Source organism: Cucumis melo, chromosome 11 (genome assembly GCF_025177605.1).
Source record: "Cucumis melo cultivar AY chromosome 11, USDA_Cmelo_AY_1.0, whole genome shotgun sequence".
Classification (NCBI taxonomy): Eukaryota; Viridiplantae; Streptophyta; class Magnoliopsida; order Cucurbitales; family Cucurbitaceae; genus Cucumis; species Cucumis melo.
Genome location: NC_066867.1, coordinates 794729 through 820343, shown reverse-complemented (window position 1 = coordinate 820343; position 25615 = coordinate 794729). Strand labels below are relative to the sequence as shown.

General features: G+C 31.5%; 1 protein-coding gene across 1 annotated transcript; it reads right to left on the bottom strand.

Moving 5' to 3' along the window:
* Positions 1 to 19566: 19566 nt before the first annotated feature.
* LOC103499735 (terpene synthase 10-like) lies at positions 19567 to 25311 on the bottom strand. The gene is made up of 7 exons (XM_008462808.2): positions 25096 to 25311; positions 24461 to 24731; positions 23166 to 23544; positions 21467 to 21685; positions 20436 to 20574; positions 19993 to 20238; positions 19567 to 19875 (listed from the first exon to the last, which is right to left on the bottom strand). Exons 1-7 carry the CDS (start codon positions 25309 to 25311, stop codon positions 19567 to 19569), a joined length of 1779 nt encoding a protein of 592 aa, XP_008461030.2.
* Between the last annotated feature and the right edge of the window lie 304 nt (positions 25312 to 25615).

Here is a 25615-nt window from a genome sequence, read left to right as displayed (position 1 = left end):
AAATATTGTGCTTGTGTCCTAGCTAATGTGTATTCTATATTAGATATCTATTTCAAAATTTCACATTTCCATTGAAATTACAGTTGACAATGGGACGATAGAAGTCTCAAATTGATTAGAATAGAAGGAAGATCATTAGTATATATAAGTGAGGAGGTACAAATATATATCTTCAATACCATGAACCTTTTTAGTACACAAAAACAAAGTTTATGAGACCTTTAGGCCAAAATTAGTACACAATATGCTCTATCAGATATGAGTTGTACTGCTCTAGTGACGATCAGTAATTTGTTGGTGGTTTAAAAGGTAAAGATATTTTTATGATCGTTCTTTTCTTGACGCTAAATTGGCCATTACCCTTCTTATGTGTGTGTAGTACTATGTGGGCCGGTTATGGGTGTTGTTGGCATTACACAAATAATGGATGTCTCTCTACCAGTGGTCGTTCTGTTCTTGATGCTAAGGTTGGTCATTACCCTTATTATGGTGTGGTGTAGTACTATGTGGGGTTCATGGCTGGTGTCGGCATTAGACAGAAAATGGATGTCTCTCTACCCAGTAGTCTACAAAGTTTTTTTTTTTTTTTTTTTTTTTTTTTTTTTTTTTGAGAAGGAAACAGGAGGACGGTGAAACTACCGGTGATACGGTGAAACTACGAAGTCTACAAAGTCTTATTAAGCTTAAAGTGGGAATTATCATGATTTGTGGTGGAAACGGGTTTGGGATTCTCCTCTCCCTACTAAAGTAAAAACTTTCCTTAAGGAAATCTTTTCATGGGATTCTTCCTATAAATTGTAATCTTGCAATTTGAAAATTTTACTCTCTTTGGCTTGATTTGTTGGACACGATTTGGGAGGATTGAAACAAGGTACACACTTCTTAGTCTATCCTTTTCTGACTCGGCATTCGGGTTGATGGTGTGTGGGAGGCGTGGTGTGGCTCAGAGGCAAAGCTTACATTCTGTGGTGTTAAAGGGCGTGTCGGTGGTGTCCACCGAAGATGGGTATTTTACAAATGAATGTGTGGATGCTACCAGTTTTTCATCCAGATCTCGGGATTGGGTTTGGGTTGTGTGATTCGGAGTAATGCGAGGGATTTTATAATTGCGTAAGTGTGTTTTCAGCAGCATTTTTCTTTGTGGCTGAAGCGGGGAAAATCTATGCTATTCTTGTTGGTTTGCATCTTGCGGAGGAAATGGGCATAAGGGATTTTTGGAGCGCATCTGATGTTGGTTGCGTGGTCCATTATCCATTCTTTCTCTTCTGTTTTATTTTTCTCCCTATGAGATTCTTTTATACCAGGTGTTGTTGCTTTTATTAGTAGTTTAAATGTTAGGGGTTGACATATGCCCCCCCCCCCCCCCCCTCCCGTATTTGTAATGGTGTGGCCCATCGCCTTATCATTTTGTGATTCTTCATCTAACAGTGAAGATCAACCCATTGTTTATTATGTTCCATACCTGAGAAAGACGGTATAAAAGTATGTAGATTCGACTACAGAAACCATTTCGTTTTATCAATTTAGAGACCCTTGCATGATCTTATTGATTTTTACTTACAAACAACACTTAAAAGGTCGTTTGGGGGAAGGTTTGGATTTTGGGAGTTAGGGTTGTCGTAAACTTAGTGTTACGATAAACCTAGAATTATGATAAGATGTGTTTGATGGAAGGGTTACAGAGAAAGTGTTATGATAAGATGTATTAGGTGGAAGGGTTACAGAGAAAGTGTTATGATAAAATGTGTTTGGTGGAAGGATTATAGAGGAAGTGTTATGATAAGATGTGTTTTGGGGGAAGATCTATGGGAGAAAGTGTTATAATACTATTATGATAAAATGTGTTTGGAAAAATGATTATGATAGTGTTATGATAAAATGTGTTTGAAAGAAGAGTTATGTAAGTAGTATTATAGAATTTGTTTATATATATGTATATATCTATATATTAATTCATATTATAAATCAAATACACAAATTTCGTATATTTAATTTACCAAATCGTTCTAGTTTTCTTAAAACAATTTGTCTTAATTTCTTTAAATACGATGTTCATTTTTAACCTTTGTCAAGTAATTGTTAAGTGCGAATATTTTTTTAAAAAAATTCATATTCTAAATTCAATACACGAATTTTGTGTATTTCATTTACCAAATCGTCCTAGTTTTTCTAAAATAATTTGTCTTAATTTATTTAACTACATTGTTCATTTTTAACATTTTTTAAGCATACGTTACATTTCAATAAATTAGTTTTCATGAATGTGACACGCAACCCGTAAACATGTAAATAATTGCAAATAACAATTAGAAATGTGAAGTACCGTAAACAAAAAATAACAATCAACGCTTTTACCAACTCTAGTTTTGTTTTCTAGTGAAAAATTACAATGAATCTAGTTTTAAGTTTCTCTTCAATTTATTTTAGTCTACTTTTAAAATATTAACTTTAATTTTTATTCTTTTTAACGGTGATTTATATACTTTCAAAATATTTATTTTAGTCATTTTGCAACAATATTTGGGTAAAAAAATCATGAAGAACAAAGGATTTGTTATAATTTAACCAAGCTTTAATTTAATAACCAAAATAACATTATGAAAGTAGGAAAATATAGATAAATCGCATCTAAATAATAGGTTTGTTGAAATTATAGCCCTACCAATTTTTAAATTAATCAAATAGTCCTTATGATTTTCTAATTGTTGTAATCAATTTATGGTAGTTTGTTAAAATTTAACCATTTTCTTTTATTGAATTGATATTCTTAGATAAGCTAATTAACAAAAAAAAAACAAAGAGGTTGAAATTAATATCAAAATTTTAATTTCATAAATATATTTATATGAATTCAAAGATTAAAGGTATTTAAATTAAAAATTTAATTGTGTAATCACGATAAATTACCTAATTCAAGAGTAAAAGAAGAAATTAAAATTTTAATAATGTAATTGTACCTAATTCGTAACTAAAAAACATATTCTGTTTTTAAAATAAAAAGATTAAAATTAACAAAACTTATAAATATAAAAATTATAAATGAGAAAAAAAATAGATTGAGGGAGAGTTGTGGAATGGTTTAGGGGGTAAAATTGGGTTATGATAGTTCTTCTAGGTTACGTAACCTACTCCTCCCATTTATAACTCTTTCCTCGACGGCACCTAAGGTCTTATGAAAGATAAGTTTAGTTTTCCAATGACCACAAGAAGATATATATTATGTTTCACGTGCAGATTTTTGCCAATTATGCTAAAAAGTTTGAAGTCACAATTCATTTTCCACAAATATAACATTTCCAAATTCTTTGGTTGAGATATTTAGAGTGGATGATAGGGGTCGTAAATGTGTTATCTTCATCCCCGAAGGTACAGACAAAAGTGAATGCACCTAGTTTTTGACTTACTGAATATTAAGAAGGATGTTGAGTGTGAAAGATCCCAACATGTGGTACATAAAATAGAAGAAAAAGTTATGACCCTCCATCCAACTCTTCATCTGAAACAGACAGTCCGAGAAGAACATACGCAGAGGAATTATCTCAAGATTCCTCTTCTAATTTTGAAAATCTGTCTCAAATTAGCAAAGATGCTTTTAGAAAATCAAAAGTTAAAACAAAGCTAGAAAGAAAAGAAAGAGTTTTGAATTGAAGAAAGTTGTGGTATTGATTCCCCGTTATTTCCATGATGATTTGTTTCAGATCATTGATAAGCTTAAAAACTAACTTGACTCAGACATTACTTTCAAACCTTTTCATGGCGAAAAAGCCATCCTATTTTTCAATGATAGTAACGATGCACATCTTCTTTGTAAAAATAAGGGGTGGACTATGGTGGGAAATTTCTATGTTATGTTTGAAAGATGGAACAAAAACCTTCATGCTACTCTAAAACTCATTCGTAGTTATGGGGGATGGGTTAATTTCCGAGGCATTTCAGTACATGCTTGGGATATGAAAACTTTTGTTCATATGGGGAAGCCTGTGAGGGTTTCAGTGATGTCGCTCGTGAAACAATACTCAAGTCTAATCTTATTGAAGCAAAAATCAAGATTAGACCCAATTATCCCAGGCTTCATTCTAGCATACATCAACATTATGGATGAAGATGAAAAGAAACTTCACATTCCAAACTGTGGCACCAAAAGATGGAAAATGGTTTTCGAAAAGAGATCCTCTAATACATGGCACGTTCTCAAGAAAAGCAGCTGAAAATTTTCGATGTATTTAGTCTAAACTTAGAACAATGTTACTAGAGCTCTTCTTTACATTAGGGATGATTTCAAATCTGCGTGGATAAAAATACTGTTTTACAGGTGATTAACTAATTCATATATCTTCACAAATTTTCCTCTTTAACAAACAATTTAAATTTCATCCCAACAACTAACAGAGTTTGAGTTAAATTACAAGTTTAGGATTTGTTTGTTTGTTAGGTAATTTGTACTTTGTTTATGTTTTTAGATTTATTGCTAATCCAACCGATATGCTTTTCATAGATAGTTTGGATTATCGAATGAATCTATTAATATTGAATTGAAACTTACATTTGCAATACTTATAGAATTATAGATAAATGTTTATGTTTAGGTAGTTAGTGTTTCTATTTTAATTTTGTTCAGCAAATTTGCAGGTAGTTGAAGACTTCATAGATCATGAGATCGATCAAGTCTATTTATGCATTAGTTTGATTAAATTAGGTCACACATCCATGTATTATAGTTAATTTATCTTTTTAATTATTGTAAAACGTTTACCGATAATGTAATTTACATTTTCTATAATAATATAAAGATCCTTCGAAACATATATGTGTAATGTTGAATTATGTATTTCATTTTTTTTACAGCAGTAAAATGTTGAAATAAGTAAAAATATGACAGAAAAATATGTTATAAGAATTAAAAAACGACAATAAACAAGTGTTGACATATAAGCATTTATTAAACAAGAATATTTCGTGAGAGCACATTTCTTGACAAGACACGAAATAAGTGTCGTCAATAACGAAATAAATGTAACACATTTAAAGCATCAATATAAAGATATTAATGACAATATATTGGTGTCGAGTTATAGATAACAGTGACATATTTAAAATATCAATGTAAGGGCGTTGATGACAATCTATCAGTGTCGAGTTAGAGATAACGGTGACATATTTATTGCATCAATGTAAGGGTATCGTCTAAGTATATTTAACGATGTTTTTTTCGAAGTGTCGTTAAATAGTCTTTCTTGACAGAAACTTCAACGACGCAAAAAATATATAGTTGGAATTCTTTACGATGCAAAATTTGTATCGTTAAAACTCAAATTTCTAGCGGTGAGTAATTTACATTCATCGGAAGCTTGGCGCAATCTCCTCAAGAAATTATCAACAAAAGATCTGCAAGAAAAAAATGGGCAACCAATTCTCGCCGTAAAACTAGAACCTCATAAAATAATAAAATATTCAGACAAAAAAATTCAAATTTGAATAATGATGGGGATAGTGGCAACAGTGACAGTAAGGTGATGGAAAATGACAATTTGTCAAATCAGATGGAAGAAAAGAAAAAGGGGAAATTGATAGAGGATGGCTCCAGCTGTCAACCAAACAGGAAAGCAAAGAGGAAAGTCTCCTTTCCTTCCTCTAGAAATGAAATTTTATTTTATGCATATGATCCAAAAATGACTCAAGACCATTGAATAGCAGCAGCTAAGATGGTTATGCACAGAAATGGCACGTGGCCAAAACAAGAAGAATAGTACAGAAGAGAATGAAAAAAAAAGAATATAAAGAACAAAAAGCCCCACAATTCATTTCTATCGTTGATAATGAAGGAAGAAGCTAGCACCTAAAAAAAGATTTTAAAAGAATTGAGTCTTGTTATTGACTTGGGTCACCTCTCACCAATGGCATCAGATACGGTCTCGAGTCCAGACCAATATATCTCTACTCCAACTCACCCCTACCCATCTCAGTCTGATATTGTTGAAAACAATGCAAAGGACATGATGACAAGTGATCAAGAGGAGGGGATTCCAAAAAATTCAGAGGCAAACCAGGAGGAATATACCTTAAAAACAAGCTGGTTGTGTGGGTAAGAAGACCAACTGAAGCTAGCCCCTGCTTTTATTTTTGAATTTGATGATTTAGAAACTAATGTTGAAAATATATGTGAGAATGATGGTGATGAACATAATACAATTGGGCAAATTGTTACCCCATGAAAATACTATCTTTGAATGTTAGAGGGATAAGCTCACCCTAAGGGCTCAAATAAAATCTCTCATTTTTGCTTATTCCCTTGATTTTGTTATTCTCACTGAGATAAAGCTTCATGTTGTCACTTAAAAAATCATAAAATCTCTTTGAAGCTCTTTTAAGCATCGAATGAATCTTTCTAAAGACCAATGGTAAATCGGGAGGCATAATTCTTATGTGGGGATCTTAGGCACTCTATTGTCAATGATATTAATGGAAATTACTTTATTTCGGCTAATATCCAATAAACAAATGGTTCTAATGGGTGGATTTTCGCCATATATGGTCCTGCAAAAAGAAGGGATAAAAATCAGTTTTTGGTTGAACTTGATGATCTAAAATGAAAATGTCTTCCTCGTTGGATCTTGGGTGGAGATTTTAATGTTATCAGATGAGGCAGTGAAACTTCTACCAGTTCTTCAGCGAAACACAGCATGAAGAAATTCAATGCATTTATACTAAGTTGCTCTCTGATTGGGTCAAATCTTAGGGTTCATCCCACCCTTTCTAGACTTGACAAATTCCTTTGTACTCTTAGCTTGGGAAGTCTTGTTTGCATCTTATTACTCAAGGGCTCTCACAAGAGTGACCTCCGACCACTTCCCAATTGTTCTTGAGACTACAAATTTGAAATGGGGTCCCACACCTTTAAGATTTACCAACATTTATCTTAATTAAGGATATCAAATTTAAGAAAAATATATTGAACTTTTGTGAAGTAACACTCATTAATCCAGCCATCCTAGATATACTTTTACAAGGAGACTCAAACAACTCTCATCTTCAATCATATAATGGAGCAAAAGAAAACTTGGGTTGGATGAGAATAACAAGAAAGCCTGGATTGAAGAATTTGAAAATATTGATAAATTGGAAGCTGAAAACCTTATTTCTGATGTTCACAAATGCAGAAGAACGTCGATAAAAGCACTATCACGACGTGCCCAAAACGACACAGAGCGGCCGATAGCCTCGAAATGATTTAGTTTTAAAACAAAACAGAAGTTGCCACCAATTCTTTTTACGATGTGATTCGACACCCAAATATAGTACACTTTTTAAATAAAATTATTAAAAAAAAATGGTTTGCGAAAACTAGAGTTTAGTTCGGGAGTCATTTATGTATGAGGAAAGTGTTAACACCCCACAACACCCGTTTAGAAAACAGTGTCCAAATTTCAAATCTTGAATTGAAAATATTTTTTAATTTATTTTAAAAAACAATATCTTATTTTACCCTCACTGCTCCAATATTTGAAACAATGATCCCATAAAAAAAGTGGAGAGCATTTCATCAATTAGACTATATTGAAGAAAAGTTTCTCACCTCAAGAAAGTGAGAAATTAGTACAATTTCTCAAAATTCATCGTAGGAATAGCCTTTTAATTAAGATATGTTTTTTAAACATTAATTAAAATCTTTTTTCTTGGTATCAAATCTTAGACTCCCAAATATGTGACATATCTCCTCAAGAATTCTAGAAAATCTAACTTTCAAATTTCCTAGTTAGATTCTATTGTAGGATTTTGTTTAAGAAAAATGGTATAAGTTATTAGAAAAGATTGATTAAGAAATCTTCTGAAATCATAGATTAAATTTTGAACATCTAAAAAACATTAAAAAAAAAATTTATAACTTTAAAAGAAAAAATTCTAAATGATTGAAAAAAAAAGTATGGTAAAAGATTTTAAAGCTTGCAGTGTTTTAAATTAGAATGATTTTAAAATATTGAGAATTTTAATTAGAAAGAGTTGAAAATTTTTAATAGGATACAAATTGTGTTTAATAGGAAAATTAGATAAATTAGAAAAAGAGTAAATAAGCATCATAATAAATTATGCAAACATAAAATAATATATTGAGATTTTAAAAAAAAATATTGGAGATCAATCTCGGACTCTCAAAATAATCGACTCCTCACATCAAGAATTATCGGACTCCCATATTTCCTAGATTTCATTATCGGATGTTTTTTTTTTAAAAGAGAAAATAATTTAAAATGTTAACAAACTTAAACAATTATTAACAATAACATATTAAATTGACCACAAAAGGATTATCCCATTTTCCCTTTCATTTTTGTGCTTGCCATGGACTACCATATTAGATTGCTCCAATGTCTTGAAAGCACAGTGGCCATTCAAGGTGTCCACTTAAACAAGAGCTGCAACATAACTCATATTCTCTTTGTTGATGACATATTGATCTTTGTGGAAGGCAATGATACCTACATGAAAAATTTGCATAATGCATTGTCCCTATTTGAAATTGCATCTGGTTTGAAAATCAACCTTACAAAGTCTACAATAAGCCCCATCAATGTCCCTACTGACAGAGCTTTCGGTGTTGCAAACCTTTGGGGTTTCACAAATCATTTTCTTCTTGTACATTACTTTGGAGAAAATATTAAAGAAGCAATAAATAATGCTATAAAAAAAGAATAAAAATGCTAATTAAAAAAGAAAATAAAGATACAATATATAGAGAATAAATCTTAAGAATAAATTAACAAAGAAAAGACATAATAATAAAGAAATATGTAATAAATAAATAAAAACTATAAAATAGAAGCTCACAATATAATAAATAAATAATTATAAGAGAAAGAAAAGTAGAGAAATAAGATCAAGAATAATAAGTAAATATTTAATTATTTAGTCTTTTTTTTATTATTTTTGTATTTATTTTAGGGAAGCTTGCAAGAAAGATAAATAAAATAATGAAAATGGTAAGAATAAGAAAAAATAAAGAACTTCGAAGGAAAAGAAACAAAGAAGAAGAGGAAAAAAGAAAGAAAAAAAGGTTGAAATCCCAACACACTAAACTGAGGTGTGGATCCTTGGGACCAAAGTCCTACCATACACCTCCAACTAAGTTAGAGTTTTTTTGTGCATTGGATTCTTAGCATTGTAGAGAAAAAAATGAAGATTTAGGAGGTTGCTAGAAGAGAAGAAAAATGGATGTTGTAGATATGATTTTTTTTTTTTTTTTAAGATGATATGAAGGTTAAGAGAAGTGGGGCTATGGAGGTTAGAGATTTAGATAAAGAAGAGAGGATGCGAAGGTTATAAAAATTTCTAGGGTTTTTTATTGAACTTTTCTTTATGTTGTGTTATGTGGATGAAGAATAAGAGATTATTTATAGCCAAAATCATTTCTTCAAATAGCTATAAATTCAAAATGGTGTGATTTTTTTTGTATTTGAAAATAATACTAAATTTAGCATACATCTCAAAATGGAATGGAACCTTTATTAACAAAACTAATTTCAAAAAGTTATCATATTGAGTATTTCTCCAGTTACCTTAGTTACTCTAACCAAAACCAAATGGTTTAATTACTTTAAACAAACTACCTGTAAAACTTTAAAAAGTAATTAAATAACATTTGTTTCTATAAAAGTTGGTTAATCGCAAAATAAAAAATAGCCAAATTAAGGTAAAGATTAATCTAGTAATTAGATTAATTTTAAATAAGATCGAACAAAATTAGGTGGCTACAAGCACATCTCAATAAACTTTATTACCAAAAATCTAAAATATGAGCATAAAAATGCAAAAGGCAGCGAAATATTGTGGGTGACGAAAACACTACTACAAAAACTAACTCTCTTGACGGTTTTAAACTGTCAAGAATGAGTTTAAACTCTGTTTTCTTCCACAAAATTTGTACAACTAGACAAAGGAGTATGATCATAAATATTACAAATGAGAAAGGTAACATTTGCACTAGAGATGAAGATATCACCGAAGCCTTCCTTGTACACTTCCATAGTATTTACTTGGGAAATTCTCAGCAACAATATTTCATTGATAATCTTGATTGGGCCTCTATCTCTGAGAATAACAAGTTCTGCCTTCGTAATCTTTTTTATGAATCTGGAGTTTGGTAGACTTTTAAAACCCTTTGAAAATAACAAAGTGCCAAGCCCTGATGATTACACAATGGGAGTTCCTGAAATCTTCTTGAAAATTCATGAAGAAAGATATCCCGGTCATTTTCATTTGAATGGAGGGATCAACAAGACTGTTAACGAAACTTACATTACTCTTATTGCCAAAAAAGGATAAATGCAAAACAACCTCTGACTTCAGACCAATCAATCTCACTACTACCCTTTACAAACTGTCAAATCTACTGTCGAAAGACTCTAGACTGTTCTCCCGAACATTGTCTCTGAATATCAAATGGCTTTTGTCAAAGGTAGACAGATAACTGATGTTATCCTTATCGTAAATGAAGCCATAGACTTTTGGAGAATGAAAAAAAATTAAAGGTTATGTCATCAAGCTTGATATTGAAAAAGCTTTTAATAAGATGAACTGGTGTTTCATTGATTTTATGCTCATGGAAAAAATTCTTGCTAATGGAGGAAATGACTAAGGGCTTGTATTTCCAATATCCAATATTCAGTTATCATTAATGGCAGACATCGAGGTAAAATCAGTCCAAATAGAGGAATTCGACAGGGGGACCCCATTTCTCCTTCATATTTGTGCTAGTCATGGACTATCTGAATAGGATTCTCATCGATCTGGAAAGAAAGGTAAAATAAAAGGTTTGATTTTAATTCAATGATAATATCAATCTAACACACCTTCTTTTTGCAGGTGTTATTCTTATGTTTGTTGAAGACAATGATGAATACATCAAAAATCTCAAATTCGCAATTCATCTTTCTGAAGCAGCATCTAGCCTTAACATAAATCTGAGCAAATCCTCCATTTCCCCTATTAATGTTGACTCTAGCAAAGTTGACCTCGTTGCCTCCACTTGGGGTATTAATAAATATCATCTGCCTTTGTCCTATCTGGGCGTTCCTTTAGGAGGCAAGCCATCTTTTGTCGGAAATATTCTCACTTATCGAAAGGTGGGAAAATTACCCTCATAAAGTCCACACTCACCAACCTCCCTACATACCACCTCTCGGTCTTCAAGGCCCCTAAAGGAGTGTGTAAAAATCTTGGAGAAATTTCTTATGGAGGAACTCAGATGGAGAGAAAAAAAAACATACATGATCTGTTGAACTAGAGAAAAGTTACTTCTTCAAAAAACAAATGTGGACTTTGGATATATATAGGCTCATGGATACAAATTTTGCTTTATTATACAAATTGCTTTGGAGATTTATGAACGAACAAAGTCCTCTTTGGAAAAGAGTTATCTCTGCAAAATATGATCAATATTCTGCGCGAGATATTCCAATCAAAAGCAAGTTCAACAGTCTAAAGGCCTAGGCCCCTTGGAGTTCTATCATTAAGGGATTGGATTGGTTCCTTATAAATGTTGGATGGAAGCTAAACAATGGTGAATGTATTTCCTTCTGGAATGGTTCATGGACTGAAAAATCGCCTCTATCTCTATATAAGGCCAAGGCTATATGCTCTCTCAAATCTTCAAAATGGCAGTGTTAAAAGATCTTTGGAATCTAAACATACCTTGGATTGGGATATTCAACCTAGAAGACCTCTCAAGCTCAAGTGTTGATATACAACATCTGTGCGAGCTAAAAGCTTTCCTTTCTGCCCCTAATGCTAAAGGTGGTGCTGATGCCCCTATATGGAAGTTAACTTCGGATGGGAATTTTAACGTTGCCTCTATTAAAAGAGTCTTATAGGTTGATGTCCAGAATATTATTGATCTACACTCTACCATTTTCATAAATTTGTGGAAGGCAAGCATCCCTAAAGACTGTAAGTTTTTCATTTGGACCCTCCTTTATAGATGTATCAACACGACAGATAATCAACGAAGGAGACTTCCTACTTGTTTCTTGAATTCGAAATGGTGCTATATGTGCAAAAAAGAATCGGAAAACTTAGACCACATTTTTATCACTTGTGAATTTACCCAAGATCTACGGAACAAAGTTGGGATTCTGATACAGTGGCAGCTCACTCATGATAGCATCAAATCTATATGTAAAGGTATCTGTTTGATTAACCAAAAGTATGCCGAAGGGGTCATTACTTTTATTCTCATTTTGGTGCATTTGTGTTCAATTTGGCCGGAAAGAAATCAAATAATTTTCAAGGACAAAGGAAAAATCAGCTGGCGAGATTTGGGATAATATTTGAGCCCTCACAGGTCTTTGGTCTACTAGATGATCCAAAACTCTTTGCAAACTACAATGCTAGTTCTATCACTTTAAATATTCATGCATTATGTAGCTTTTGGGTTCCTTTGTATCATGCTTATCTCTAGCCCGTTTTTGTATTATCCTTGCCTCTTGTACTCTATTTGATATAATCTAATGAAGCTGGGAAGATGAGGGCGCTAAAGGGGTGTCCGCTTATTGGAGATGTCCGGATGTGCCTGTGATCCAATCCGCATCTTTTTCAAAAAAGCAAAAAACATTTCCAAATTCTCTTAAAATAGTATTAGTGATTTTGGTATTACGCAAATAATAACCTAAGGACAATTATTCACCATATGAAAGAATAGAAATTGGTTGAATAAGAAGAGACATTACACGATCCTTTTTTTCTTCCTGTGCTGTGCCATGTCTATCCCACGTATTGATACATACATTGAGCCACTCTAGCCACATTCTTGGCTCTATCCACAAACACTCGAGGAATAGTAGAATTTTCTGCTTCAATCTTATTTAACTTCTTCCATGTATCATCAATCAAATGCTTTATATATATACACGAGAATTACTCTCAGAAGCTCTTGTGTCATTCATGTAATATTTTATTGATTTTAGAACATCGCCTTTTTTTAATTCATCCTAAATAAAATTTATCCATATCAGATATCACAACACTTGATTAGTCAAAATAATGAAATAACAGATAAGTTAACATTTTATATGAAGATTCAAGACTAAATATAGTTCATGTCGATGATGTTCCTAGATCATCAGCAAGTAGTAAAACTGTCAACGAATAACGAATCAAATCAACGAATTGTTCCAAGTTTTCCATATCCTTCATGATTGGAGATGTGACAAAAACATATGCATGAACATGTAACTGGTCCTGATATTGAAGTCCATGCATTATGATCTAGATATTCTCTCAATGTTGGTTTATAGCCATTCTCTCAAAAATTTTGTAAGTGTAGCAAAATATCATCGTCGTCTTGTCTGCTAGTGATAGACGTGTTAATAGATTTTAATAGACTACTATTTATTTATCACTAATAGACATCAATGCATATTGTCGATAAACTGTGACATTTTGTTATGTTTATATATATTTTTAATAGTTTTTGTCATTCATTTTATTTCAACTTTATACCACTTTCTTAAGGTATTGGATGACATTAATTCCTTGATCTCTTAGTACAACAAAAGCCATCTCATTTATAGAATTGTGAAGAGCAAGAAAACATATTTTTCATGTAGCTACTAGAAAAAGACCCTTTCTTGACGGTTGATTTTTTCTTTTCTTGACGGTTTCTTGAAAAACCGTCAAGAAAGGGGCGGTTTAATGAAAAAACCGTCAAGAATTTTGATTAATAGGCGGAGGGGAGGCAATTTACAGAATTCTTGACGGTTTTGAAACGTCAAGTAATATGCATTTTTTTCTTGACGTTTTGAAACCGTCAAGTTGTTTATTTTACATTCTTGACATTTTTCAAACGTCAAGAATTTTTATGAGTTCGATATTCTTGACGTTTTTTAAAACGTCAAATGTATATATTTATCCTTGACATTTTAAAACTGTCAAGAAATGTCGATAAATTCTTGACGTTTTAAAACGTCAAAATTTTTCATTTTCAAATTTATTGACGTTTCTTGACGTTTTAAAAACGTCAAGAATGTTTTATAAAAAAAACATATTTTTTTTAAAAAAATAAACCTACATTTCCCCTTCTCTTTTTACTTTTTCCATTTCCCTCCCAATTTTTGGAATTAACCTACCTCCTCCCAATTTTTCAAGGAAAATTTCTTAACACTTTTATCTTAAATTTTGAAGATTTTATTTTTGTTGGGTGTTATATTATTTGGGTTGGTCAGAAAAGGAAAAGAAAAGGGAAAGGAAAATATTTTGGGTGATAAAATGAAATAAAATAAATAATAAAAATATATTATTATTTTATTATTATTTATTATTATTTTATTATTATTATTAAATTTCTTTTTGAAAAAAAAAACCCTAAAATTCTTATTCTTCTTCATCTCCGCCATCAACGCCCCATCCCTTATCTTCTTCTTTTTCTTCCTCAACCAATTGCCGCCACTTCACCCCATCTCCTCACTTCTCCACCGAATGTCGTCGTCAACCTCTCTTTTTCGACGACCACCCACCGCAGCCAGCCGTGCGTTCTAGTCGTTCACCACGTTTGAAGCTGTCGCATTCCTTCCGTAAACCTCAGTCCCATTTGCCTAAGCCGAGCGTCGAGCATCGCGTCATTCTTCTCCCCGTGTGTCGTCTGACGAAGCAAGTGCTTACCACAGATAACGAGGAGAATGGCTTAATTTGTATTCCCATAATCTTCGATCTTCTTAGAAATTTTAGTCCGACTCTAGAAAATGAAGTGCAACCATTGCTGGACTTCGTGTGGAAAATTTACCAGAACTTTAAGCTGACTGTAAGGCATTTTTTTGAAAATCCAGCTGCTAGTGTCGAAGATGTAAAGCCCATGGAAGTATCCACTTCATCGGACCAGTCAATGAATTCCGGATGCACGGGGACTGTGCAACTCAATCCCAGTACCCGTTCATTTAAGATAGAAACGGAGAGTCCACTGGTCGTCATGTTTCTTTTCCAGCTGTATAGTCGGCTTGTTCAAACAAATATCCGTCTCTTGTTGTCTCTGATGGTTTCTGCTATTTCTGTTCCGAGACCTGAAAAGGTTCCTCCCTCTTTGAAGACTCGTTTCATTGAACTGAAGGGTGCGCAGGTTAAGGTATGTTGTATGCGACTCGTTTTGTATATATATATGTTTAAATTTTGGCAAGGGAGGGTGAAACATGATTCCTTGAATGTCTGTAACAACCTAGCTATTTATTCTCGTAGGCTTTACACCCAAATGTCCTATAGGAAAAGAATGCTGAGAAAAGTGTTATGATTTTGTTGTTGTCTTGACTTTGATCTAGTAACCATAGAGTGATTGTTTTATGTTGGCTTTGCTTGTTGTTGGGATTGATTATTATGCATCTATATATTTGTTGTAGGGCAAGGAAGATTAATGAACAATTGTTCATTGATATTAGGTAAACTTTCAAGTAAAACTTTAGAGATACTCGTCGGGTGAGATGTTCTAAACTTTGGAGTTTGTTACTTAGAAGTTCCTTTCCTGGTGGAGGTTGTATTTGAGATTGTTTCTCTAAGATGATCTTTGGTTGATCTCTTTCATGATGCCTTTGAGATGGATTTGTGTACCTAGGTATAGTCTTTTAAAATTGAATTAAGGCCTAATTTTGGTAACAGAATCATATAATGAAAGTCCAGCTGTATTGTCTTTGAGTGGCTTTGTTTAAATCATTGTTTTTTTTTTGTCTAGGTTCGTTTTTAGGTTGCCTTCATATATTTATGTTGCTTGAGTATGGTCTTTGTGTTAGTTTTAGTCTGTATTTTCTTTTATTTTCTTTTACTCTTAGTATAATACTCTTGTATTTTGAGCTTTATATCGCATGAGCTTATTGGGTTTTGTTTTTCTGTTCTACTTCTCTGTTACTTACCACTTTCGTTACTTTATTTTACATTGCCGCTATGTCCACTAAATCTAAGTATGTTTTTCTACAGGGATGGGTTTTGTTTCTTTTTCTAGTTTTTAAGTGATCGATCTATTCTGCTAAGTGTAACTTTAATTCCAATTCCCAATTTTCTTGGATCTTTTATTTTGTTAACGACTGTTGCTTTGTTTATTTAGTGTTATTTTATAAACTTGGAGTTTCTAATGCAGATTAAATGGATATGTCTGATAGCATTTTAAGTGATTATACTACTTTAACTTCTATTATTCTTTTTCCTCTGCCATTGATTGTTAGTATATTTTGCTGTAATCTTTATTCTTTCCTAAGTTAAGCTTGGTGTAGGAGGGTTCAGTATGGGAGCGGCTACAACGCTTTACTTCTTTGTGCTTCTTTTCTGTTTACATGAAAATATAAAGAAGCATTAATATATTCACTGCCTATGCATTTCTTTTGCATCTGGTTATGCGATTCTATTTTGGTATTCGATTGAGTTGAAGAATTGTGATTGATCTAGTTGATTTTATTCTTTAGATAGTTTAGTTTTGATCTAATATTGGTTGGTTGAATTCAAATAGAAAGTGTAATTAAAAAACACTATATGTGTTGCATAGAACACTATACATGTAATTCAAATAGAAAGTTATTGTGGTCCGCTAGTATGTTATTAGAAAGGTGTGCCACTTGTTTTTCTTTCTATTTCCTAGTGCAGCTAGCCAATCATGTTATCAATATGTGATACCAATCCTTTAAAGTGTTTCCTCAAAGGGGGCTTGATTGTAAGTGTGTGGAGCAATATAGGTTGTTTTGAGATTCAATACTTCTCTTACGCACTTTTCATTCGTTTCAGGGGTTAAAGTGTTACTCACACACTTTTTGAAAACTTTTGGTTGGTTGAGAATCAAAGTGAGTGTAGGATCTTCTTGGGATTGTTACGAGACTCGAAGTGACATTTAAACATTTTTTTTTTGCTGTTTCAAGTGTTAAAGTATTGCTTTGAAACTTTTTAGAAACTTTTTACGTTTGTTTTAAGAGCTTTATATTGATACTGTCATCACTGCTTTATATTCTAAGTGGTTTTGTTCTTTAGATAGTTTACTTTTGATCCAATATTGTGGGTATAATAATTTTCATGAATACTAATTCATTTATTTTGCATGTTTACAGATTGATACAAGAAAACCATACTCACAGGCCGAGTTAGATGAGGTGCAGGTTGAGTTGGTTGAGTTTTTGGGTTCGTACATATGATCTAGGATTTATTTGTCATCTCTGAAATAGGAAACTTTATTTTTTGTGGTTGATTTTTTGAAATGTTCATATGGAGGGGGAGGGGGAGAGGTGGGGATTGATTGATATACTTTTGGGACTTTGTTGAGGTTTAGAGTTTAGGTGAATTGTTGATAGGTGAACTGTTCATATGTATTGGTTTTGTAAATGATATATGAATATGATGCAATGTTTTGGAAATGATATGAATGGATGATGTTTAGTTGCCATTTGATGTATATTTGTCGTTTATATGTAGTTGAATTCTTGGACCAATGAGAGTATAATACAGGAACAATAATATAAATAAATTACAATTAAAAAAATGAAAAATTCTTGACGGTTTTAAAATGTCATGAACAATAAATTTCTTGACGGTTCGCAAATGTCATGAACAACGAAATTCTTGACGGTTCTAAAATGTCATTAAAAATCACTCTTGACGGTTCCTAAATGTCATGAAAAAGAATACTCTTGACGGGTACAAAATGTCATAAACAATGACTTTCTTGACGGTTATAAAATGTCATGAAAAATGCACTCTTGACGGTTTTAAAATGTCATGAATATTCGCATTCTTGACGGTTTTTGTCATTCATAGTCACATTCTTGACGGTTATAAACTGTCATAAAACCTATCCTTGACGGTTCTAAACTGTCATGAAAAATGGAATACTTGACGGTTCTAAACTGTCAATGTTAACAAATCTTGACGTTTTTTACAACTGTCAAGAAAAATGCCTTTCTTGACACTAGATTCAACGACGGTTTTAAAACCGTCAAGAATAATATCCTGTTTTTGTAGTAGTGAAGTCAGGACGAAGCTCATCCATTGCAACAACATCCCACCTAAAACCACAATTTTCAATTGCTAGAATCATATATTAAATAGATTTAATATTAAAATTCAAATTGAAAAATAAATATTTCATGCAGGCAAAAATTTGAATCCTAAAAAGTACTATATATATTTGAACAATATTTCCCTAATATGTTTTAGAAAAATATTTAGTTGAAACTAGCTTAGTTAATTAAACTAAAAAAAAAATTAAAGCAAATATAATAATTTGACGCTAAGTATTAGTAGATATAGTATAATAAAAAAGAAAAATTGTACATATAGTGAAATTTAGATTCAATAACTCTAAAATGAATTAGTGATATACTATGTCTATTGTTAGTAGAAGTCCTATAAGGGATAATTTGGTTTGCAATAAAAAACACAAAGTTTAGTCAATAATAATTGAGGAGTTAACATGACTAACGAGGTAAGAAAGGTGAGTTCACAAAAATAATAAGTTACTAAACCTTTTTAATTATCAGTGAAACAATTGGTAGGAGTCTATTCGAAACAAAATTGGTTACTATGTATTTAAATAATATTTTCCATAATTTGTTTTTGAAAAGAAAAACATGTGTTCACGGAAGTAAAGAAGTGTTGGATAAATTGTAAATTTAAAGGTCAAGATGTCGCCACGTGCTCGAGACCACGCAGAGCGGCCGACGCCCTTAAAATGGGCTAATTTTAAAAACAAAAAAAAAAGAGTCGTCACCAATCTTTTCTACTGTGTGATTGAACACCGAAATAAAGTAAATAATTTTAAATAAAACAAAATATTGTTTACGAAGAAATTAGCTAGAGTTAAGTTTGGGAGTCATTGTGTACGGGGAAGGTGTTATCACCCCATAACACCCGTCTCCAATGACTCTCAAACTCAACTCTAGTTGAGCTACACAAACCACGATGGTAGATCACCCAAATTTTGGCGCTTATAAACGAAGCTTAATGTCTTATGAAAGAGAGTTTTATTAAAGTTTAGTTTTCCGGTTGTTAAACTAATGTGTATTTTAATGTTGTTGGACTTCAAAAGATGTGCATGATAAATTATATGGATATTTTAAAATATATAATTTTCAATTTGAAAATTAAAAAAAGAAATACTTGACAAGCAATGCGTGTCAAGAGTATACAAATATGAGACATGTAAAAACTGTCAAAAGAAAAACCACTTATTCTTGACACCGGATTACTTGACGCATAAAAATTGTTCAAGAAATCTTATATACTTGACGTTTTTTACCCGTCAAGTATAATTATATTAGACGGTTAAAAACTGTTAAGAAAACTTGTCTTATTCTAGACATTGGATTACTTGACACATTGAAAAGCGTCAAGTAAACAAATACTTGACAGGTAAAAAGCGTCAAGTAAACTCAGTCTTATAATAATGCAGCAACAAGAAGATATACATGATGTGTTACACATGCAGATTTTTGCAATTATGCTAAAAAAGTTTAAAGTCACAATTCATTTTCCACGAATATTAACATTTCCAAATTCACTTAAAATAGTAATAGTGATTTTGGTTTTATGTAAAAAAAAAAAAAAACAACCTTAGGAAAATTATTCACCATATGAATGAACAGAAATTGGTTGAATAAGAAGAGACATCACACGATCTTTTGTTTCTTCATGTGCTGTGCCATGTCCATCCCCATATTGATACATACATTGTGCCATTCTAGCAAGATTCTTTGCTCTGTCCACAAACACTCGAGGGATAATAGGATTCTCTACTTCAATCTTATTCATCTTCTTCCACGTCTCATCAATCAAATGCTTTATATATTTTCGAGCATTACTCTCTGAAGCTCCTGTATCGTTCATATAACATTGTATTGATTTTGGAACATCACCTCTTTTTAATTCATCCTAAATGAAATTTATCCATCACAATAACAAACCATAAGATTAGTTAAATAATGAAATAACAGATGATCAGTTAATTAAGGTTTTATGTCAAGATTCAAGACTAAATAGTTCACGTACCGATGACGTTCCTAGATCATCAGCAAGTCGTAAAATCGTCGACGAATAACGAATCAAATCAAAGTACTGTTTCAAGTTTTCCATATCCTTCAAGGTTGGAGATGTGACGAAAACATATGCATGAACTAATATAACCGGTCCTGATATTGAAGTCCATGCATTATCTAGATATTCTTTCAATGTTGGTTTATAGCCATCGTGGTACCATGTTGCCTCCACCATATAAGTTTTGCACAAATCTACCCACTGTGTGAAGAAAAAAAAAGTGGAATTAGACATGATTTGGATGATGTCAATCAAATTTAAAGTAGAAAAATGTTTGCTAAGCTGTAAATTTAGTTCATGATCTAGTTTAAATTGGAATTTAGTATATAATACAATTTGATAAAAATTTGTAAATGTTTTTAGCAGTTTTGTCGTTAATTTTATTTCTAACTTTATACCACTTTCTTAAGGTATTGGATGACATTAATTCCTTGGTCTCTTAGTACATCAAAAGCCATCTCATTTATAGAATTGTGAAGAGCAAGAAAACATATTTTCATGTAGTCAGGAAGCTCATCCATTGCAGCAACATCCCACCTAAAACCACAATTTCAATAGAATCATACATTATATAGATTTAATTTTTGAATTCAAATTGAAAAATAAATATTTCATGCATGCAAAAATTTGAATCCTAAAAAGTACTATATATATTTGAACAATATTTCCATAATTTGTTTTAGAAAAATATTTAGTTGAAACTAGCTTAGTTAATTAAACTAGAAAAGAAAAAGATTAAAGAAAATATAGCAATTTGACGAAAAATATTGGTAGATATAGTATAATAAAAAAATTGTAAATATAATAAAATTTAGACTCAACAACTCTAAAATGAATTAGTGATATACCATGTCTACTATAAATAGAAGTCCTATAAGGGATAATTTGGTTAGGTATAAAAAACTACAAAGTTGAATCGGTAATAATCGAGAAAGCTGACACACGACGACTAACGAGGTAAGAAATATGAGTCGATAAAAATAACAAGGTAATAAATTTTTTTAATTATTAATGAATCAACGATGGTGGGAGTCTATTCCAAATAAATTTGGATACTATGTATTTTAAATAATATTCTCCCTTAATTTGTTTTTTAAAAGAAAAAACATGTGTTCATGAAAGTAAAGGAAGTGTTGGATAAATTTTAAACCTAAAGGTCAAGGTATTATAGTATAGAATTAAAATTGGAATTTTAGTATTTAATTAAAAGAAGGGTGTATGAAATTTTTTTAGAAAGTTAAATCTTATAAACTAATGTTATTTAGGAGCTTTTTCTTATGTGTAGAAAGATCCTCCACTTTTTTATGCACAAAGAAAATTTAAAAAGAATTTTCATGCGAAACATTTTTACTAAATACTAGTCGAGCTATGACAAATGACGATGGTAGATCACCCTAATTTTTGTGAGTGATAGGAGTTTATAATTTACCTCTCGATTGCATCGGTAAAAAGTTGGAGTTCATCTAATGTGCCATAGACATCATATACATCATCAATTGTTGTTATAAATACATTGATTTTTGTAGCCATTCTTCTGTAATATGAGAATTCAGGTTCATATCCAAAACCTACCGACCATAAGAAATTCTCCATCAACCTATTTCTTGCAAAGCTCAATTTTTCCCCAAGTCCGCTGCTTTTCCACCAACTATATTTATTCATAAACAATAAATCAGGTTAAGTTTGTAAAAGCATTATTGATATTACTAAATCCACAAATAATGAATATAGAAAAATGTAAAAGGAAAGAGAATCGACCACATGAAGATTTGTGTAGTTCATTAACAATATATTAGATACATTTAAGAGCTGAGAAAGTGTTGATTTACACGGGTAGGGTGTTTATCTTTTTATCTCTTTTGCACATCAAATTGGTAAAGTAAATTTTCATATCTTTTCGCACTTTAATTTGCTTCTTGGACAGAAAATTTCACAGAAACACAAGCTTTTTCTCTCTCTTTTGTCTATGCATGTATATTTAATGGTTTTGATCGAGTTTTTGGATGAAGATAGAGATGATCGATGATGAAGATATAGAAGAGGAGAAGAAGAAGGAAGAATCAACAACACAAGAATTTTTAAAGTGGTTCGGTTATAAATAACCTAGCTACTTCCACTGTACCGAGGAGCAAGAGCTTTATTAAGAGAAATTTTAGCAAGTTAGATCTCTATCATCTCTCCAATCCTTCTATTTATGGAAAATAAAAACAAGATTAGTTAATTATAACTCAAAATTTGCAGTGCTTTTCTTTTACATTTATTTGAGATGACTAATATTAGGTTATATCTTTCCACGTGAAGGAACAATTTTAATAGGGAGGATAGTGACAAATATAGAACGAAATAGCACCTCTAGAAAAATAGACCGTTTATAGAGTATACTTTTCCAAACATTTGAGTTATAATCGTAAATAACCATAAATAATTAAATATCTAAATACAAATTCTAAATAGGTTTTGGGGGCAACGAGAAGTGTTTGTCGTACGCACTTGGTCAATCGAAGATTTATATAATAAATTCAAGACATTCCAAGAATTGATGTGCTTTATTTGAGCCTAGCATTTCCATTATTTAGACTAAAAGTCAACACACACTCTGTATTGAAAATTTCACGTAGTACAAAATTCGAGAGGTTTTTCAAAATTTCTATACGATACATCAGTTACTTCTCTTATCATATTGCTTTATTTTAAAATGGAATTATCTCGTATTTTTCTATTTTGGTATCAGAGCTCATACGGCCCAAATGAATATTTTGTCTAAGAACTTAAAATCTGAACCCATAATGATGATCAACTTAAAAGAGACATAATCTTGGAGGACATTAATTGAGGATTATCTCATATGTTCCAAAGATGAGTTGACCTCGCGATCTTTACAAGATATATACATGCATGGGTCACACCTATCTGTCATTTGGATTACTTTATGGTTGAATTTGATGTTTCTCTAATATACGAAGGGTGATCGATATCTAATTCATTGATTGTCGTTTGGGATTATTGTTTATAAAGGATGAGGTTTGACCCCAACAACAAGAAACATATAGTGTAAAGAATTGATATGGTATGGATATAAATAAATTTTGAATATAATGTTCTAGATATATGTTTATAGATAGTGTTACCTTGATGTATATTTCAAATCTTGTTGGTGGATAGATTGCACCCTATTGAAATCAAGTTTAGCAAATTCAAGAAGAATAGGATTCATATCCACTTTTCTCTCATAGATATCAATGAACCATCTCGTCTCCAATCTTGGCATTCTCCAATGCAAGGGAAGCTCCAATGCATGTCTAACAATGGCTACTTCATTTTCATCCTTGCTTGATTTCATGTATTTTTCTAAATATTCCATTGTAAAATGTTTTGCTGTCTCTAAAATGTACTCGTCTTCTGTACTTAAAAATGAGGCTTCGTACAAATATAGCACTCCATTTAAATCCTCGTACAATTGTACGTTGAAACTTTTCGTCTCATCCGAAAAGAAGTGATTGAAAACATCTGCCATTTAAAATACAAATATATGTTAAATAATAAAAATATATGAGAAATAAAGACTATTAACTTGATATCTTAAGTTAGCACAAAAGTTAATAACAGAAAGAACAACTTAAGAAATAAATAATGATATAATAACAGATATGGAACACATCAGATATTGATAACCCAATTTAATGACGTAACATCTAGTAGGTAGTTGAAGATATGGAACACATCTTGGGGTCTTTGACCCATAGCAAGAGATCATATATTGTTTTATGATATAATTCTTGATTACAAAGTTATGACTTATAGTATAGACATCATCACATATACTCATAAAAATCAGAACCATGGCTACTCATAATTGACGTCGTAACAATGAGAGAGACACTCCCGTTGATCAAAAGTCACCATGCAATAAAAATAAAATTGTTAAGATTCCTTGATCGTCTAATCTCTCTTTTAAACAGAAATTTTCTTTTCATAGAAGTTCCTCCTTCTGAACTTCCACACACCCAGTCATCAACAACCTACGCAGTTGCGAATACTTTTTAATCCTTTCTTTTTCACACGCACCGATTGACAAAACCCTGAACATAATTAAAACCCAACAAACAGTCCCCAACCACAAATGGAAAAGTAGGATTCAATCTCAACAACCAGCCAAAATCAAAACCATCCATAACCAGATGAATAAATAAAAGGAAGTGGAACCACACTTCACAACACAATATCTATATACATTTTCTAATTCATGCAACATAATCCTAGTAGTATATATGAAACTTTCGTGTCCATACATTTTTATATATTCAATGGATTCAAATATATAAAATTATAGCTAAGATTCAACTTTTTAGGCAGATTCCAAAAACAAGATTTAGCCATAAAAGAATATAGCAAGTGTGTTTAAGAAAGAAATATACATTAATACCTTGTGAAAGATTGAATCCATGTTGCCTTAGAAGTCTAAATTCAAGTGATGTTGCATAGAGATTATTGTTTTTCCAATGCTCCTTTTCATAGCTTGTATCGTATGTTGTTTTCAATACGTTCTTAATCTCATTCTCAAAATGGTATGAAATGCCAAGTCGTTGTAACATATCAATGAGCTCGAGTTGTTTTAAAGGATCGTCAATTATTGTGTTCATGATGACTCTTATTTCTCCCTTCAATTCATTGAATCGTCCAATATATATTTCTTCCTGGACACATACACATATCCATATAAGTTTCCAATTATTTTCAAAATTAAATTTATTATATTAAATTCTTGTTTGAAAAACCATTTGACTGTTTTTTTTTTTAAATTAAGTTTTAATAAAACCACTCTCGTCAATAAAATTCTATGTTTGTTATCTATTTACTACTCTAATATTTCAAAATCCATGTGAAGCTAGCTTAAAGAACTAAAAAAGAGTTTCCAAAAATCTTTTTTTGAAAAATATGAGGAATCAAATATAACTTTTGAAAACAAAAAACTAAAAAGGAATTGAAAATCGTTATCTAACAAACTCTAAATAAACATACCAAACAACCAATTTAAAGATCGATTTTCATCATCCATACCTCAAATTCACTTCTCAATGATTGGATAAACTCGTGTTTCCAGATAGGAGGTCGGTAATTTCCCGATCGTCGTACAATGGTCTTATTACACATCGTTGCAGCACCAATAACTTTAAAGGTGCGAGGCACATGCACACATAAACGATCAAAATTAAAAGAGATCCGTTGGATGAAAGGACTTATCGAAAAAGTAGCAAAAAGTTGGTGAAGAGCCATAGATCGACAGAGAAGAAAATGAAGAGTTATGTGTAGATGATATATTTAAACTCAAACTTTTGTTGGTTGATTTGATAGTTGTAATTCTTAAGGGAAACATCCTAAAATATATATATATATATATATATATATATATATATATATATATAGATGATACGAACATTGCTTTGTTCTTCCATGATGTTTTGGTTTGCATTAGATTAATCATATTATGGTTCCATTTACACTAAGCTTTTACTAAATAACTATTATTGGTTATATTTACAACTACTATATTGTTATATAGATTTTTTTTTTTAGTGCG